The 19,876-nt window shown below is 42.2% G+C and overlaps 1 protein-coding gene across 1 annotated transcript in view; it reads left to right on the plus strand.

Annotated features, from left to right (window-relative positions):
- The first annotated feature begins 7,918 nt into the window (after window positions 1-7,918).
- The window catches only part of LOC119654043, an 85,559-nt gene continuing 73,601 nt past the window's right edge, over window positions 7,919-19,876 (plus strand). The window contains exon 1 of the mRNA XM_038059206.1: window positions 7,919-8,084. Coding sequence (XP_037915134.1) covers window positions 8,021-8,084 — 64 coding nt within the window. The 5' untranslated portion in view covers window positions 7,919-8,020. The remainder of the gene's footprint in view (window positions 8,085-19,876) is intronic.

Genomic DNA, 19,876 nt, shown 5'->3' on the forward strand with positions numbered 1-19,876 from the left:
AAAAGTAGCAGGTTCACTATCGAGATCATTCGACATCGACAACGGTGTGAGGCCCTGGCCTTGGAAAAAGTGATATATGATGCAAAAGTATATGTATGAGACACCATCCTCTTTATGTTCACCCAACTGCTGGCCTATGATGATGATATCGACATCATGAGAAGCACAACCTGAGATGTGCAAACTGCCTTTATCCAGATCGAGCAGGCGGCGCGAGATCTTGGGCTGTGCGTTAATGAAGGCAAGACGAAATATATGGTGGCAACGGCAGCACCGAAAACCAGCCAACCAACAATGTCAAATCGCGCTGGTCAAACGAGAACAAAAAAGATAGGAAACTGATAATTGCTCCTAGCTAGGTTCTCAATTCCTAACCGATAACAACTATGACGATCAAATCCGCACACGGTTGTTGGCAGCCAACAGGGCCTATTTCAGCTTATTCTAACTGTTCCGCTCGAAGCGTCTCACCATAGGGTCAAAGGCCTTGCTTTACAAGACAATGATCTTGTCAGTCCTCATGTATTGCTCGGAGAGTGACCTACAGGATGACGAAATCTATGAGCAATACCACAAACGTCTGGTTATGGATAAAATCCGACTCAACAGGTTGCAGTGGCCGCGTAACCTACTCCGTGCGGCTAAGGATGATCCAGCCCGCAAATTATATAAGGGGAATATCTATGGTAGAAAAAGAAGACGTGGCAGACCCTGACTCAGAGTTCCTTACTAAGGCGGTCCTAGACCGGATTCCGGACGTTGCGCCATTAATGATGATCATCAGCATCTTCCAATTCTCTGAGTGGATGAAGTTGGATTGGGAGAGGATCAATAAGTGAATGTCGAAGGTAATGCTCGGTAAACACTTAAATTGTACTTGGCAGCAGTCCTTCGGAAAAAGAAGACGAGGCAAACCCTACCTGAGATGGAGCGATGGCGTAGACATGGCGTCAGACATCTTTTTGGGATAACGAATTGGTGGATCTCGGCGCAAAGTCGGGGTGTCTGGAGTTTGCTTATTAAGGCAGGCCTAGACCGGATAACGTTTGTTGCGCCTTTCGCGGAGGAATTTGATGTCCAAAACCGAATGCCCCAGGGATGCATCCTGACAACGGTATTATTTCTTGTTGTTATCGGTGACGTTTTTCAAGCTGCTGAGGATGTGGAGGAATTTAGTGGACTATGAGATCTTTCCTCAAACATATCGACTACCCTGATGACATCTATTTGTAGTTTCCCAGGTCATGGACCTTGGTCAAATGGCTCTGAATTTGGAAAGAGAGGGGAGTGATGTTAGACTGGATATGAACGACAGGTTCGTAGTCTGATGGTCCGTCGCATTCTCCCTATCTGCATCAAGGCCAGAGCATGGAAGGCGTTGATCAATTTGAGACTATTTGATGCTAGTGTTCTGCCTGTATTGCTATATGAGAGTACGCTAACTTGGTACTATCTCAAACGAGGAACTTGGGCGGCATACAGGCCTGGCAGTCATACATTTTAATTAATAATACGCTATAAAAAGAATTTCGTGAAAAGCACATTTCTTCATGGGTTTTTCGGAAGGGTGATATGAACACCTGCGGTTTTTTTGAGCGCTTACTGGCATGCGACCGCTCCGCTTATCAAGTGGCATCAGTGGAGACCCAAGTGGAGTCAGGCGGAGACCCAAGGGACTTTCGCAAGTTTTCAGTATGACCGAATTCCCATCGATCTCAGGTTGTACAGTTGACTAAATCAACTCTCTAAGTCTATCTTCTGATAATTTATTAGAATGATGCGTTGGTGGACACATTCAAAACAGCAACGAATCCCTCAAAGCTGTATTTGGATTTTGGCTTCAAAACATTTGCACAAGGGCAAACGGGTGGTTGAAATTGCTACCCATTTAGCAGTAATGATCTTCAAGGAAGGATTTTTGTCCATTTTGCAAGTCATGGACATGTTCCGGACTACTTTGGGGGATGAGAAACGCATCGGCCGCTCCGAGCGCAGGGTCAGTTACGCTGCAAGAAGGGCCCAGATTCAACAGAGAGGGGCAAATGTGGCCAACCGAGAACATTTTCTTAATGAGGAAGAAGGACTTTATGGCCCTGAATTGCAGATTGAATCATACGTTCCTGCAATCATGTTTTATACCATACTTTGTCTTTACACGCATTTTCCCGAAAGTTGACTTTTCTAAACATTGTGGCATCACTTCTATCAGAAATATTTATCGAATTTACCAGTGGTTCAGTGAAAATCCCGCTATAACTTCCCGAGCCAGTTTTTGAAAATTTTGTTGCGACGGCCCCGGTGGCAGAATAGGTCGCCTTCCGTAAAATGCTGCTTATGACTATATTATCATTTTGGTGATCATGTCGGTGAGAGAGCAGACACCAACCGGTTCTATGGCGGCAATGGTTATGAAACATGTAAGGAAGGTAACTAGCGTATGTCGATTATACTGACGCTTACGACCTTTATTTGTCAATACATAATTTATTAAACGGTTGTTCCATCTTTCTACATTTTATAGTAGGAACAATAAGATGCAAATCATAAAATCATAAGATACCGCTATTTTGTTACCGTCCCTGACAGTAAAGCCGTTCCTTAACAAACCATGGTATCTCATCATTAACCACAGACTGCTCTCTTGCGAATTAACCCACCGTTTAAACAACGGGAGGCGTGAGGAATTAAATGGTGTGATCTCACACACGCGACTACTCATCACTACAAGTATCGCAAAATGTGGAATCAAAATAAAGATGTGGTCGACAAAGCGGCTTGTAATCCTTGCGGTCATACACCGCTATGGCGTAGGATTTTTGGTTGATAGATGGAAAGGAAGCAAGAAGGAGGGTGAGTTAGCATACGGGGAGTTGGCTACGAGTGTTTATGGAGTGCGGTTTGGTTTTTATTCTTCGCCTCAGGTTCAATATTTGACTCGCACGTCTGCTGTGAAGCAGGAAGTCTCGACGCTGGTCGTCTGTCGTCCCGAATGTGCAACCATCCCGATCGTTTACCGTAGAGCATCAGATCTCTGATCGCCTGAAGGATGCCCCGCCAGATATTCGGACGTACTTAGCGTCGGATCGACGAACAGTTCAAGATTGGGATCCGCAGATGGTTTGAACTTTACGGCATCCATATTGCACTGAAATGCAATAAGAAAATTGGGAAGAATTTATCCGACGTCCACTCCAATGTTGCAAAATACAACTTTTATGCCAAACTTCAAAATAATAATAATTCCCCCAGGGAAAACATAGCCAACGGAACACTTAAATGACCGTTCAGGTGCCACAAACTCGCCTATCCAGGACATAAGGAAAACACATTTTTCATAAATATTTTTGAAAAGTCAAAACATGTACACTTTACTCGTAAATAAATTAGATTATCTTCAGTGGTTGCTTTGCAGTCAATTCCCAAGAACGGGCCTGAAATTTACACTTCACGGTAGAGGACCGCCTTAATTCAATCAATTTTCTGTATATCTTATTTCCGGTTTCTTTTATCATTGAGATTAGGTCGAATTTTGTTTTAGGGTTTTTGCGATTCAGATATTTTCTTAAAAATAGCACAGCCGTTGTTAACTGGATTTAAATCAAGACTATTTCCGAGTCAATTCACCACAAAAAGTGCAATGTCATCTTCTTTGCCCTGCGGCATGGCGCAGAGTCATCTGGGAAAATTGGACCATTCGCTAGAGGAATCAGCATGATTTCCTAATTTCCTATTATGCTTATGTTATGTTTTTTATTATGTGTATGTAGTTATCTGCATTGAGTGATCGATCAATCGATGTCAATTACTACAGCTATAATATGAGGTTCCCCCAGACCCTGCAACTTCCAGGAAATTGTTTCTGGATATCACAGTCGTTGGATGAAACTCGCCATTCATCCTTCAGTGAACGTACGGCACTCCATTGGACTGGTAGAGGCTTATTTTTGACTCATCCGAAAAAATTATTCTCCTCTAATCCGTCTAAGTCCAAAATTGATATTATTTTGCGAACAGTATGCATTTTAGACGTAATCGCGGGCTTTTCCCGTGGTCGTCTTCTACACACTCCCACACTTATCGACCTGACATCTATTTGGAGACACTGGGAAAACATACTGCTTATTTGAGTGGATATAAAAATCGGTTTGTTAGGCAAATTTCCTTTAAAACGCGATCCTCTCGCGGTGTCGTTTTTCGGTTCACTTTCCACTTCCAGAAGCTTTATCTAAAGATTTACTGTCCTTATATCTGCGCGAAAGCCAAAAACCACATGATTACATCCTACTTCCTTCCCGATGGCAGTCAGTGATTCGTCTCTTCACTTCATAATCGCAAACTCCTGTTCACTAGTTTACGTTCGCATTTTCACTCCAGGCACTACTAAATATCACTTCACGCGGATTTTCTCCCAATTTTTTTTCATTTTATGGGACTTCTAAACACACCCAACTTCACAGTAATTATCTTAAAAATATTGTGAAAAAAATCGAAGCTGGAATTTCGAGTGTTTTCGAATCGAGTTTGCAATTGGGCTCTATTGTAACATTTCTCTGGCCACCACTTTATATATATGAGCCAGCTTCCGCTTATTGAGGGGCTGCACCAGTGGGAGAGGAGCTTTCTCGCGGTCCGGCATTCTGAGTGTTGGCCTTATAATTATAAAGAATCTTCCGTTCGGTATTTAATTTAATTGTTGCATTTCATCCCCGGTGAAAGTTTGCTGAGATTCGCTAGTGTTTGGGATTTGATAGTGGAGGATCTTCTCCCCATTATTTTTTACATTTGATCTTTGTTACATAGATTAATCCTTGAAGTCACCTTTACATTTGTTTTTCACCTTTTTTTTGTCTATTTATTTCCGATTTTTTAAACAGCATTTACATCTAGCTACGCTCGCGATCCCTGATACGATATGAAATGTTCAAATGTGGTGATCCCTTACCGCGACAGCCAGTGTTTCGTGTATTTATGAAGTTGGGAAGATATCAACGAAACAGGGTCTAAATAAAGAAATGGGTATGAAGCCCCAAACGTGACCGGCACTTTCTTGGGAGTCTCACAGAGAATAAGCCTTAGTTGAGGTAGGACAGCCCTAGACCTTCTCGGGATATCTCTCATGAAGAGTTGCCAGTTTTAATTGTGAAGACTGGAGCGCATTTCCGGGATCCAGTTTCAGATTTATTTTCTGCAAACTTATGGATTCCCGGATGAGCAAGCAGTGGAAACCAAGAGGAAGTGACCCACCTATGAATCTGCTAGAACTGCGACAAAGCGGGACATCAGTGACAGGTCTGACGTGATTTGTGCTATAGATGTGGCCCAACTAATGTCCTCAAGCCCCAACCTGCCACGTACCTTATTAACAAGCTGAGGAACACAACCGCAAAAGTACGGTGGTCGAAGGGTCTCGCTGACTCCAAAATCCTAATTACTTCACCTTACGGGCCAATCATTGTATTGCATTTTTAGTTGCTGGGTTATGCAGAATGAATGCGCGATGAACGAACCGCGCGACGATCGTTTGAAAGCAGGAAAAAACCGTCCACAGGGTAAACCTTCCAAATGGAAAAATCAAATCAACTTAGATAACCATCATCATCATCATCATCAACGGCGCAACAACCGGTATCCGGTCTAAGCATGCCTTAATAAAGAACTCCAGACATCCCGGTTTTGCGCCGAGGTCCACCAATTCGATATCCCTAAAAGCTGGCTGGCGTCCTGGCCTACGACATCGCTCCATCTTAGGCAGGGTCTGCCTCGTCTTCTTTTTCTACCATAGATATTGCCTTTATAGACTTTCCAGGCTGGATCATCCTCATCCATACGGATTAAGTTACCCGCCCACCGTAGGCTATTGAGCCGGATTTTATCTATAACCTGACGGTCATGTAACGCTTATAGATTTCGTCGTTATGTAGGATACGGAATCGTCCATCCTCATGTAGGGGGCCAAAAATTCTTCGGAGGATTCTTCTCTCGAACGCGGCCAAGATTTCGCAATTCTTCTTGCTAAGAACCCAAGTCTCCAAGGAATACATGAGGACTGGCAAGATCATAGTCTTGTACAGTAAGAGCTTTGACCCTATGGTGAGACGTTTCGAGCGGAACAGTTTTTGTAAGCTGAAGTAGGCTCTGTTGGCTGACAACAATCGTGCGCGGATTTCCTCATCGTAACTGTTATCGGTTGTGATTTTCGACCCTAGATAGGATAAATTATCAACACTCTCAAAGTTGTATTCTCCTATCCTTATTCTTCCTGTTTGACCAGTGCGGTTTGGTGTTGTTGGTTGGTTGCCACCATATACTTTGTCTTGCCTTCATTGATGTGCAGCCCAAGATCTCGCGCCGCCTGCTCGATTTGGATGAAGGCAGTTTGTACATCTCGGGTCGTTCTTCCCATGATGTCGATATCGTCAGTATAGGCCAGTAGTTGGGTGGACTTGAAGATGATCGTACCTCTTGCATTTACCTCGGCATCACGGATCACTTTCTCGAGGGCCAGGTTAAAGAGGACGCATGATAGCGCATCCCCTTGTCGTAGACCGTTGTTGATGTCAAATAGTCTTGAGAGTGATCCTGCTGCTTTTATCTGGCCTCGCACATTGATCAGGGTCAGCTTAGTCAGTCTTATTAATTTCGTCCGGATACCGAATTCTCTCATGGCCGTGTACAGTTTTACCCTGGCTATGTTATCATAGGCGCCCTTGAAGTCGATGAAAAGATGGTGCAACTGATGACCATATTCCAACAGTTTTTCTATAGTTTGTCGCGGAAAGAAAATCTGATCCGTTGCTGATTTACCTGGAGTGAAACCTCTTTGATATGGGCCAATGATGGTCTGGGCGTATGGGGCTATTGGGCCTAGCAAGATAGCGGAGAATATCTTATAGATGGTACTCAGCAACGTGATACCTCTATAATTGCTGCACTGTATGATATCTCCCTTTTTATGTATGAGATAGACAATGCCTCTTTGCCAGTCGTCAGGCATTGATTCGCTGTCCCATACCTTGAGCATCAGTTGATGAACCACTTAGATAACAGATCGCCTTTAAATTTAACAAATTGGAGGACGAAGATGCAGGCTGGAGCATTGTAGCGCAATCGTATTATCAGTTTTCTAACAAAATATTACAACCCTTACCTCAAGATATAGCGTGTGGCGTGGCAGATGTATTAATATCAAAGAAGACTGTGGTCACCCGTAAAAACTTTGTACTGACTATCCGAGGCCTTTTACTTCTGAAAAGTAAACCTAATCCCACATTGGGGTCTTGGTTGATGAGGTAGAAGTCCATACAAAGATACAATTCAATTCAATTTACTATTATATTTTCACCTTATTTTGTTGGGAGATAAATTAAAGAAAAAATATGCAACCTCAATAACGAAAAATCTAAATAAGTGGAAAGATACAAAAACTTCAGCCAAATAAACACTATGTACACAAAAGAAGTCAAATGACATGAAGTCAAATGACATGAATGAGATTGTCTGCAAAAGATATTGCTTGAAATTAATGCTAATTTGAGAATCTAATTAATGCAGGTAGTTTTCCTAAAGATATCTATACAAATGTTGATGGAATTTAATAGAATAATCATCCCCAGACAGACGGCGCCACTTTAGAAATTGCAACTGTTCACACATCTCATCATTCATCTTTATTTTCTATGTACATAATCGAAGCTTGCGTTTAGTGGAATAGATTGATAGATACACACATATGTTATCGGATACCGGAAAATTCTACGAACCCTTAGATACAGTCTTACCAGATACCACAGAACGCAATTTGAATGCCAGTTAAAATGTTATACAAGATGGTAAATAAAATGAAAACATAAAATATTGGGGACAGTCAATGTCATACGTACAAATGATATTTAAAAATTATTTTAAGCCAGCAGGGGTTAGTTGGCCTTACTACATGGGAGAACGTTCTGTGCGCTGCCTCTGCGCTTAGTCCCATATAAAATTAAAAGTCGTGCTTCAAAATTATAATTTGGAGAAGAAAATGGTTTCAAGTGAGCGTGACTTCTACGGGAAATATAAGTTCCAAATTTTATCAACATTTGCAGGTAAGCATGTGAAGAAATTCGAAAAACGGATAGTGTGTCCACCAAATCCTGTTTTAAGACTCTAGCGCAATCGTCCTGCATTGTACAATAAATTCTCCTGGATTTTATGCAATAAGACGTAAAGATGAAGTGCTTTTCGGCCACATGGCGTTCAATTGTCTATAATTTTGTCATTATACATATGAACTGAAGGTAGGTAAAAGTGGAAACTTCGAGGGGCCCAATTAGCCCTGTGATGCACTGTTTTGACTCCACAAAATTCTAAGACTGTGACTGCTGTAAGAAGGACAAGGAGAGCAGAATCTAGCCAGCTGAGATCCACACAGGGCAAGAGTTTCCCAGCCTTATAACCAGAGTTTTTTACCTAGCCTCCGTCGAATGGCTCTAGCCAAAGGTGGGCAATCGTTAAAAAGCGTCTGAGGATTTCCCCATCCCCTTCACAATTCTGAAAATGTGAATTGTAGGATATGCAAAGTCTGGCAGCATGGCCCATTATAGAATAGTCCTTTGTTTAAAAACTTGCTCTTAAATTCGAGTTTTGTTGAAGGAGAGTCAGATCTTCCCTCATTAGGCGCAAGTGGTGGGCCTTTGTCATTTGGAGTTGACGGTGATCAAATAGTGTTAGTAGATTCGACCATTCACAGTTGCCAATGAGGCACTGACGGCGCTTACCGAGGGACCGTCAAGAGCGGAAACCACCTTATTACATTCGCACGATCCAGAGAAAGGTGATTTTGAACACTAGTTACCAGGATTTGCTTGTAGTAGTGAACCGTGAAGCGAATTTACTACGAAGGCCGGGTTGAGGTGGTGTAGGTGTACATTAAGAGCACCGACTGGGCAAAAAGACAGAGCTCCAGCAGTACCTGCACATACGCTTCGTTGGATATAAGCGCGGTCTTAATGTATTTCCTGTTCAGTACCCGCCACCACACTACTGAACCATACGTTAGGATGGGACGGACCACGGCTGTCTACATTGGAAGAACCATCCTTGGCAAGAGACTCCATTTCCACACAGAGGCCGACTTGTAAGCGTAGAAGGCTGTAAGGTTTCATTTCTGTGTATAGTTTCCCCAACCGAACGACTGTAAACGGCAGTAGAAATAAGGGTCCGAAAACAATAAATTGTAGTCTATCAATTTACTTAGTGCTTGTCCTCCTGCGATTGTCTTAAAGAAAAAAAGTAAAAGTAACTACAGTCCGCAAACTAGGATTATTAAAAAATATTAAAAACTCAATTTTTGGCGCCGTATTAATCTTTTTTTGTGAATTTTTGGTGTTTTTTCAAGGCTTCTTTAATGAATAAAAAGAAAACTACTGAATGAATCGCAATTATCCTAGTTTGCGGGCCGTGGAAATATGTTCTGAATAAGTCGTGAAAACTTCAAAGAATTTCGTTGGATAGATTTTGAGCTGTGATGGCAGCAGATTTTCAATATACAGTTTCGAGAAAAACGCATTTAAAAAGTAGAATGTGATTTTTAGCCATAAAATCTTAACTGACCATTAATATACTTTACCTAGCCCATAAGCCTTAGGTTTCTTCAAGAAACATATGTACAGCCTTGGCGTCAATTTGTCCTTTTAACGAAGTCATTCGAACGTTATTCGGACCGATAAATACGCGCTTTATTATTAATCTGGCATGTGGCACTTATTACGTGTTTAACACTCTAACTTCCGAACGACTCCGAATATCAAAAAATCATTTTTCCCATATATTCCACACTAAATCTAAATATAGTCGATATAAAAAAAAAATCGATTCCGCGGATCTGACAAACGGGATTATCCCCTTAATTTAATTTAAAAACTGTCAAACGTCATTCTCAGTTACTAGCAACGTTGAGGAAGGAATGGTAAATCTCTGAGGCCTGTGTGTGTGTGGTGGGGGAGAAGCTATAGCTTCTGAGCACTCAGGCCATGGTGGCTCATTATACTCGACACCCCCATCTAACGGAATATCCCGGATTCGTTAACGTATCGCGGGATTTCCGTTAGTGGATCTGACGCTATCCGTCGCAGCTGGAGAACATCGGCATTGAAGATTTGATGCCTGACGCGTCTATAGGCGGGGCATTCACATAGGAACAAGTACCATCTTTAATAATTCATATTCTCAACATATGTCCAGTTAGTGAATTATGGCCTGCCAGAATGCCTACAACACTCCTGTAAGTCCTCCTGGACTCCGGCTCCAGAACCCTGTTCTGTTTTGGAGCCATCGGAGTAGAAGACTTCCGAATATCCCGCCACGCATTCCTCTTGGACTTCCCAGTTCTAACTACGTTTCAGGATAACTTTATATCTTCTACTAAGCAGATATATGGGGACCCGAAAATCTGAAGGCATTGTAAGAACTGGATTCAGTACTCACATTAATTCTTCCAATGCTCTGTGCCCCCACATTCGTTGTTTCCCCATAGATCAAATCGAATTAGTCTATGAGGTGCTGTCATTGCAGTGTTTTGAGTAAATATATCCAGGAGTTGCAAATTGGGTAATGCATTTAGAGCTGCGCCGAATGTCGTGCTCATGCCACTCAGGCCACTCACGCACACCACCCACCACACTATGGATGCATAAGCGAACATAGCAACATACATCCACATTACCACATGAGGCGCAAGTCCCCAGGTCGACGCAAAGGTCTGTCCGCACAACTCATAAGCTGTGAGAGCTCGTTTCAACTTTACGTCCACATATTTTTTCCAAAGAAGCTTTTTATCTAGAGTGACTCCTAGATATTTCACTCCTTCGGAGAGTTTTTGTGAATAATACCATTGCGTCTTTCTTTGGATTAACTGAAAGATCATGCCTGAAGCAACAACAACAACATCAGATCAATGGCACGATGTATATTTCTACACACCATTCCAAAATCCCGATCAACAACAAGCGCAGCCACGTCATCAGCATAAGTTTGAGCGTGTATTGCTAAATTTTGCAGTTCGCTTAGTAGTGAGTCGATCAGAAGTGGCGATAGCACACCTCCTTGGGGACAGGCTTTCGTTGCTTCTGCTGTTAGATAGCGATCCACAACCACTGCAGGACACAGCAATCTCGGCGTAAGTATAGCATGGATCCACTTTATTAAAGCATCATCAACACCATGCGCTCTGGGGACATCACAAAGTCTTTGAAAAGACGAACAATCACACGCCTCTTCAATGTCCACGAACGCCCCCATCGCGAATTCACCCTTCAGAATTGCTTCATCTATCTTTGAAACCAAAGAACGAAGAGCGGACTCACAGGACTTTCCACGCTGGTAAGAATGTTGGTTTTCATTAAGTGGGTGCGACCTAAGTACCTTCCCACGAATGTGACGTTCAACCAGTCCCTCCAAAACTTTCAGCAACAATGAAGTTAAGTTGATCTGTCTGAAGCTCTTTGGGTTAGAATAGTTATCTTTCCCAGGCTCCGGTATGAAGACTACTTTAACCTTCTGCCAAGAGGTAGGCACATAGCACAAAGCAAGACTTGCTAGAAAAATATTTCTTAGCAATCGCCCTAAGTGCTCCATACCCTCTTTTAGCATCGTTGTTCAAAGGACAGTATGGCAGCTCTCACCTTTCCATACGTAACAACCGCTTTCGCAGTGCTCCAATTCACCTTGCAGCACTTGCGCATTGAAGGGGTTGCAAAATCGTCAACTCTCCCCTTGCCACTTCTCTCACCCGTTCTCCCGGATGGTGTACTTCCAGGAGGGCCTGTACGGATTCCGCCCTAGTGCTCGTGAACGTAACATACGATCGGGTTTTCTAAGAGGGTCCAGCTTGGCCGGCTCATCCCTTTTAAGGACTCTACACAGCATTGAAGTCTCTCTTTCGCCTTCCAGTTCCTCACAGTATGCTCTAAAGGAGTCCCGTTTCGAACACCTAAAGAGCCTCTTATATTCACGCCGTGAGTTTAATCAGCCTTCGTTCTTATTACTTTTGCAATGGTTCTGAAGTCGGCTGGTTAATCTACCAGCCAATCGGCTTCGAGAAATAGGACAAGCCTCTTCATAGCATTCTAAAAGTGTGCTCTGAGGCCTGCTCATCGACATGTACACAAATCATTATATGAACAGGTGGGACAATTGTGGCAACTCTTACTGAACCTGGCCTATCAGTGTCAACTGAAATCACTCTACCTAAAGGCCAGCAAGTCGCTGGTGTTGATTCTTCCTTTAATATTGCAATGTCACCATTATCATTTCATACAAAACACTTCTTTTTTCCATGTAGACCAAAAGTTGGTTTTCATGGCTTACAAAATAGGCCATCTATCCTTAGTTCGTGTAGATTCAGATACATCTGAAGTAGGAGGCAATGTAGGTGAGGGTTGCACTATTAGGAAATGTTTTGGTGTTAATAGAAATTAATCCGGACTTATGGTAGACAAGGGCCGAGAATTCAGGCATCCGTCTATTCTTGCATTATTTTATTTATTATTTACAAACGTTTCAATTTTCTGAAAACAGGTTAGCAGTATCTCTCTCAGCCCCTTGGAAAGTGGTGCCATTATCGCTATAGATACTTTTTGGATGATTTCGTCTATTACAAAGTCGGTCAAATGCCGCCAAAAAGACTTTAGTTGAAAGATCTGAAACAATTCCAATGTGGGTACCCTCAGTCGCCAAAGAGATGAAAATGGAAATGTAACCTTTACTTGAGGTAATTTTTCGACCTTTTTGACGGTGTCACTGTAATCGGCCCTGCATAGTCAAAACCAAGACATTCACATGGCATTTGTGTCTTTTGTTACGGGATACAGCGTCCTGAATATCGAAGATATTTTGGGCGTTTATTCAGTACAGTTGAGATCCGCCATGTAACTACAAAGGGTGGTAGTCCCTCGCTATCATTTTTTGATAATCTATAGTAAGATCCAGAAAATAGAGTACTTTTCGTTATAAGTGAGAAAGGGACAATTTTTTATCCTACTGCCTACCCTTAAGATCCCATTTTCATCCAGAAAAAGTTTAAGACGGACTACTATGCTGGGTTTTAGAATTAACTTTTTTATGTAAGTAAGTTGATCCAATCGTATAATTTGTTGTTGTTGGTTTTTGTTTGTTCTCTGGCACCCGGCAAGCTAACAGTCCAGAATAGCGACCTGCTACCACCGACGAAGTGCACCAAATGGACTAATGCCAGGCACTTAACTTATGTTGCCAGAAAGACACAGTCGTTCTTGGCCAAAAAAGGCCAAACACATTTATTAAGTACGGTTCCTTATTATCAAGCCGACACTCTTACAAGCACTTTAGTGTCAGAGCCTACTCCAAAAGGATGGACACGTGTTGCAAGCTTGACAAATGCTCGTCGTTAATGTTTTAGGTTGTGAACGTTTAGTCGTTATTGACTTGATAATAATTAATTTGAGTTTAAGGGGTTGATATAGGTTAGTGCTTTAAGTCATTTTCGGGGTTTGATAATGAAGAACAGGATGCGTTTAGGTTCCAATTATACTAAGTGTTGAGATCCGAAAAACAGGATGCATTGTAGAATCAAGGGCGTACGAGTGTTGAGATCCAGAACACCGAGCTGCGGTTTCCTTTCAAACAGCCGAACCGGCTTGCTGCGGCTTCCATCAAAACGGGTCCCAGTCCAAAACCAGAAAGCTGGTAGAAACTTGATGCACGACTTTGTAGAGGCTGCTCCTTAGTAGAAAGGTAGCTGACACGGCGTGGGTCGGATACTTCTCCGCGACTCTATTAACCACAGCAGACCTTTGGAGCGCCGAGGTTTTCGTATAGGTCGATGCAGAGAAAGGGGAACGGGAGGCTAGGAAATTCTATGCCACTAAAATGCAAAAGAACTCATATATCCGGTGTCCGATCTTTTGGAGTGGGAGACCCTTGACGACGCTTGAAAAATTAATCAACCTGCCAGCCTTAAGGGTTTTAAGAATAATAAAGTTTAAGTGGTCCCTTCCAGAGCTCGTCCTTGTTATCTCCCTACCTAAAAAGGTGATGGATTTAATATGGGTGAGGATATGGGCATTAATTTAATGAACACAATGTTACCCTGTTTCTTTTGGAGGAGATCGATTTGGATTTGGTTAGATTAATCGGCGGTCCCAATCTATAGGATTTAGCGACGAACGCATTCACCTGCATTTGCGAATTTTTGCATGTCCAAACACCAAATCATCTCCAATGGCCAATATGAGAAAATCGTCCGCATATTGCAAGATTTCAACGCCATCAGAGCATGTATTGTGAAAGGATGCTGTATAAATAGTAAACAGCATTGGGCTTAAAACGCATCCTTTGGGAATATCAGTGCCTACTTGAACACAGTCTAGCGCTAATTAAATGCGTCAATTGGACATTATCCTTGACACCCATAAAACGATCTCAGCAGGAAAAAGGAAGTTTGACATTATCTCAGCCAGGGTCGCCAGATCAATCTTCTCATAGACGTTCTTCATATCTAGCGCTACAGCCAATACCTTTTGACCCTTGCAGACGGATGTGGATTCACCTGCAGAATAAATATAACAGTTTGCAGGTTGGACTATGTATCCATTAATGAATTTATTGATTCGAAACTTGAACATTGAATTAAGCAGTTTGACAAATACATTAATGACAGCAATTGGGCGGTAACCAGTGAAAAGTTCAAGGTCCATAAGCGTTTTGTGGATGAGTACCACCCTAATAATAGATCAGTCCTCAGGGGGACTTAACTTGCACAAGATGAGGTTCAGACCATGCAGCAAAGCAGAGAAAGTTTCTGACGCGAGCCAGCTTATATACTGGTAAGTAATATCGTCAGACCCAGAGGCGGAGAAATGCTTGTGCCTAAGAAAGGCAGTAGTTAGCTCTTATTCACAGAAGGGCTGCTTTCCAGTGCTTCCCAGTTGGCATTCTCATAAATCTGATAATTAGCAAGCGTTTTATAGTCGAGAAATGTGTGGTAGAGGCGTCTCTTTTCATGGACCTTCATTTCAACATCATCATTCCAAAGCCAAGTATCTGGGCTGATGTACCACTTACCCGGCTTGGTGACCCCGAAGGTTGCAGAGGTCGCTTTGTGGATGGTGTCTTTCATTTTGTTCCACGATTGTTTCACATTCGTAATGGTGGGTAATCGTGTGAGTGAGATCGTTTCTTCGTTCTTCTCACCAAATCGCCACCATTTAATGCGCGGCGGGCCAGTGCGCTCCTCACGCCGTTTTATTGGTGGCTAAATTCGCAGGACGGCAATCAACGGCCAATGTTGAGGTGCGATAGTCTCATAGGGAACGGCTTTGCAATCAGTGACAGTGGTAAAATAAGGGGCGTCTTATGAGAATATAGTCGATTTGCATGTTACTGTTCCCACTATAAAATGTAGGAAGATGAGATAATCGTTTGATGAACCACGTATTCATAGCTACAAGGTCATGTGTGTCCACAAAATCGATGATACGCTCGCCACCCTCTTTGTAGGCTCCGAACCCCTTTCTGTCATGGCATCTGTTTCCGTCTGCCTTTTCACTCACATGATCACATGGTCGCTGGCAAAGATAATATAGTCGTCAGTAGGCACGTGACAAGTCTTTTCATCGAGAAGTTGCCAGAAGGCGTCTTTCTAATCATCAGGTCGACCTGTCTGTTTTGTGTACATCATCAAATCGTTCGACTTCTTTAATGGCATCACGGAAACCATCTGAGATGGCAATGCCAACACCGTATTGAGTGTGTGGGCTACCAAAATAGAGAAGTTTATAGCCATTTTTACCCCGTTCGCGTACAATGTCGCAGCTTTTGGCACCAGACCATCGGATTTCTTCCAGAGCGCATATATCGATGCGCCTTTTCCGAAGGGCTCTTGCGAGTTCCTCGGTCTTTCAAGTTAGGGTACCAATATTTAGCGTGCAGACACGTATTTGTTTGGACTAACTTACTTACGTCCTGACGCCCCGTCCATGCGTCAAGAACCCTTGCCCGTCCTGCCGCGTCGACTAAGGTGGACGCCCTAGCATTTCTCCGAGGCTTGCGACTCAATCCGATCATCATGTTTGTAACGACATTGTATGCATTTTCTTGGTCGACCTGTCGCGGGATCTGTCACCAACTCCAACTATACTCTATTTATCTCTTTCCCTGATTTCAGGTTTTTATTTTTGTTTTACTGAGGATAGTACAAAGTACGTTGCCTCAAACCCTCCTCCTTTTCCTGGGCTTGTGACTAGCATACTATGTTAATAACATGGCGGAGTTTGTTACACATATGTATGTTTATTAACCGATCATCAAATGTTTTAAACTATTCTGAATCATTTTAAGCGCTCACTTCGCTGTGTTACACCCGATATCAGAAATAAGATCAGCTTCGAAACGTACTAATTGAACCCTTTCATTTGATGCCCCACATGATCATATTCCGAAAAAAAAGTTCACCTCCTTTCGCATGTGAGAGCGCGCCCTCATATTCAAAACAAAATCATGTCACTTGCTGCATGTAAAATATTTCACTGACCACACAATTCCCCAAATTTCATAACAATAGTTTCAGCTGTTTCTGAATATATTACGTATGGCACAGAGGCACAGACAATAAATCTATTTTAAAAACGGCGACATATGGTACGTTTTTAAAGTAATAACTCTGCGTTTATTAACTGATTTAAATACGTATTACTACATAAAGCCTATTTAAAACTTCTAGTTGATGATATTATATAGGTTAGATTCTCAGTGTCAGATAACAGCAATAAAAAGTCACTTTTCCGTATAATGGTTTGTGCCCTATAACCGATTAAAGGTATCGGCAGTGCATATAGTAAAGGACATCGACAATCGAATGAGTCAAAAGACCTACTTCGTTTGTAATGCCAGACACCCTGTGCAGCGAAGACAAAGAGCAAAACTCAATAATTTATGCTACCTTTTCTCAAATATCTAAAACATATCAATATCAAACTTAATGAAGTGAGTCACTATAAAATTTCCACAGACATCTTCAGTTTAGCCCAGAGAAGTCTAGCCGTTTTTCCACTTTTTGCTTTTACTATCAAAAGTTAATATTTCAAATTCATGCATAATCCAAGCGGTCGATAAACTCGGACGCTAGCTCTCGTACTATTAATACACCATAAACACAAAAGTTGAACACTTTACGTGGCGGATACGCCAAATCTACCCGAAATGTTCTACATGACTTTATATTATTTTTCTTGTTCAAGATACAAGGTCACATAAAAATAGATACACATATCATGTTGTAAGGTAAAAGTACGAAATTACAGCCCAATATTAATGAAAGAGGAGAAGCATAGTTCTGCGTCTGCTCCCTTTTACAAATAGAAAAAGTGAAAAGCGTCTGTAAGATTTAGTTTGCTGAGAAATCCGACAGATATTTGTAAATACATACGTTTTTCACAAGCAATCTATAATTGTTGCTATGATGGTTTTTATCGAAATATTCGGACGACGGAACATCATCTTTTCAACTCTGACTCTTGCGGCTATGAGTGAAAACAAAGCTAGTTCAGACAGTTACCGCTGGAGCCGGTCAGTTTGGCAAGCCTTAGCATTCGCTCCGTGGTTCAGTCCCATCAGCGGCAGGCTTTTCCAATGCCCTCACTCATAATCACCCAAGCGGAAATGGCCGTCCAGGATAAAGGCAACTCATCACATGCTACGATCTCTGCTCCAGAACCAGTATGACCCCAAGCAACTGCCAATTTTTTTTCAATTTCATTTTATTTATCTATAGTGACTTACAACTAAACAATGATCTCTTAAAGCTAGCTTAAATAGCTAATTGACCTTAACTCTATCAAATGGGTGACTATTACACAGTTTGGCCAACCCGACCTTCTCTGTATTTTAGTTTACTTTGTATATTATTGTCTATATACATTGATCTTGACAATTTTTATAACAACCTTGACTTTTTCAAAAACAGCGCCCGCACTAAAGGCGCGAGAGGGTAAAAATTTACTTACTTAACCCAGTTAAATATAACTTAACCTAACATAAATAAATCCTTAACTTATAACTACAATAAACACATTACATTTTCCTGTGCTTAGCCTCTATCCACCCTTACCAGGCAAGGGGTGTCAAAAAGGGTGAAGATTTCGGGTTTGAGGGATGAACTCGCGATTTGGCAGGTCCTTATGTATGTGGCCAATGGGTAAGTTTTACCCTGTTGGTAGAGATGCCGAATTAATAGGTTGGGGTGGTCCTCCGTTCTTTCAAAGAACTTTTCGGTTAGTGTGAGAACGTATTCTCGAAGTGGTTTCACTTTGGCTCGCCTATACACTTCGGCATTTTTGCCGATCTTTTTGGTCTTCCAATTGTATGACAAGTCTGTGCAGTGTCTAAGGATTCGGCGTTCGAATGCCTCACATTGCGCCATGGCATTGTTGGAGCATGAGATCCAAGTTGGTGCTCCGTAGCAAATAACGGGTCTTATCAGAGTCTTATACAGAGTCAGTTTGGTTTTGATGCTAAGACTTACTGTCTTGCGAAGAAGATAGTAGATGCCACTGACTGTACCGCGTGCCTTGCTGATAGCGAGCTGAAGGTGCGGTTTGAACTTGAGGCGTTCATGCAGTGTTACTCCCGAGTATAAGGTTGTTGCATATGAAATAGCCGTTTTGGCAATCAAATGAAGTTAGTTGCGATTTTGCTGTAACAAACCACCACCAGTTGGCGCTGTTGGTATCGGATAATGAAGTATAAATACTCCTACATTTAATCAAGGAGTCATTTCAGTTTTCACCATCGTAGTGATAACAGTGAATAAAAAGGAAAAAAGAATGGAAAAGAGCCAATAACGTATACTTTTTCTGTATGAGTTCAAACTCGGTCATAAAGCAGCGGAGGCGACCAGGAACATTTACAGCGCATTCGGAGCTGATACGGTAAGCGAACGAACCACACGGCGGTGCTTCGAAAAATTCCGGTCAGGCGACGCAAACCTTCAAATTGAACCACGTGGACATCCAGGACCATGGATTGATAAGGACGAGCTGCGTTTGCTAGTCGAATCCGGCACACGTCAGTCTGAGAGAGACATTGCAGAGAAACTGGCCGTACACTATTCGACAGTTTCCCGCACTTGCAACAACTTGGAAAGGTGAAAAAGCTCGACAAATGGGTTCCGCATGCCCTTACGGAGCAAAACACGGCACTTCGAATAGAAATTTGCAGTTCTCTACTCACCCGCAACAGCACCGATCCCTTTTTGCACAGAATAGTGACATGTGATAAAAGGTGGATATAATACGACAATCGTCGCCAATCAGCACAATGGCTAGATGCTGATGAGCCACCGAAGCATATGCCGAAACCGAGCCTCCATCCGAAGAAGGTATTGGTGATTGTTTGGTGGTCTACAGCTGGAGTTATCCACTATTCTTTTTTGGCACCTGGAGAAACGATAAATGCACAGAAATACTGTGCCCAACTCGAGGAAATGCACCAAAAATTGAGTATTCAACGGCCGAGATTGGTCAGCAGAGATAGTGTGATACTCCTTTACGACAACGCGCAACCTCATGTTTCCAGAACAACGGTTCAAAAGCTGAACGAATTGCGCCAACCGACTACCACTTTTTTAAGCATTTGGATCATTTTTTGGCGGAAACATAACTCAGGAACGAAGAGGCTGTCAAAATTGCCTTCGACAAATTTATCAACACCCGACAGTTGAACTTCTACGAAACTGGCATACATGCTCTTGAATCTCGTTGGTAGAAGTATTTTGAATCGACTGGCACCTATTTTGATCAAATAAATAAATTTTTGTAAGCTTTACAGTCGTTTCAAATTTGAGTACAAAAACGGCCATTTCATT

The sequence above is a fragment of the Hermetia illucens genome, chromosome 4, assembly GCF_905115235.1.
Source record: "Hermetia illucens chromosome 4, iHerIll2.2.curated.20191125, whole genome shotgun sequence".
Taxonomy (NCBI): domain Eukaryota; kingdom Metazoa; phylum Arthropoda; class Insecta; order Diptera; family Stratiomyidae; genus Hermetia; species Hermetia illucens.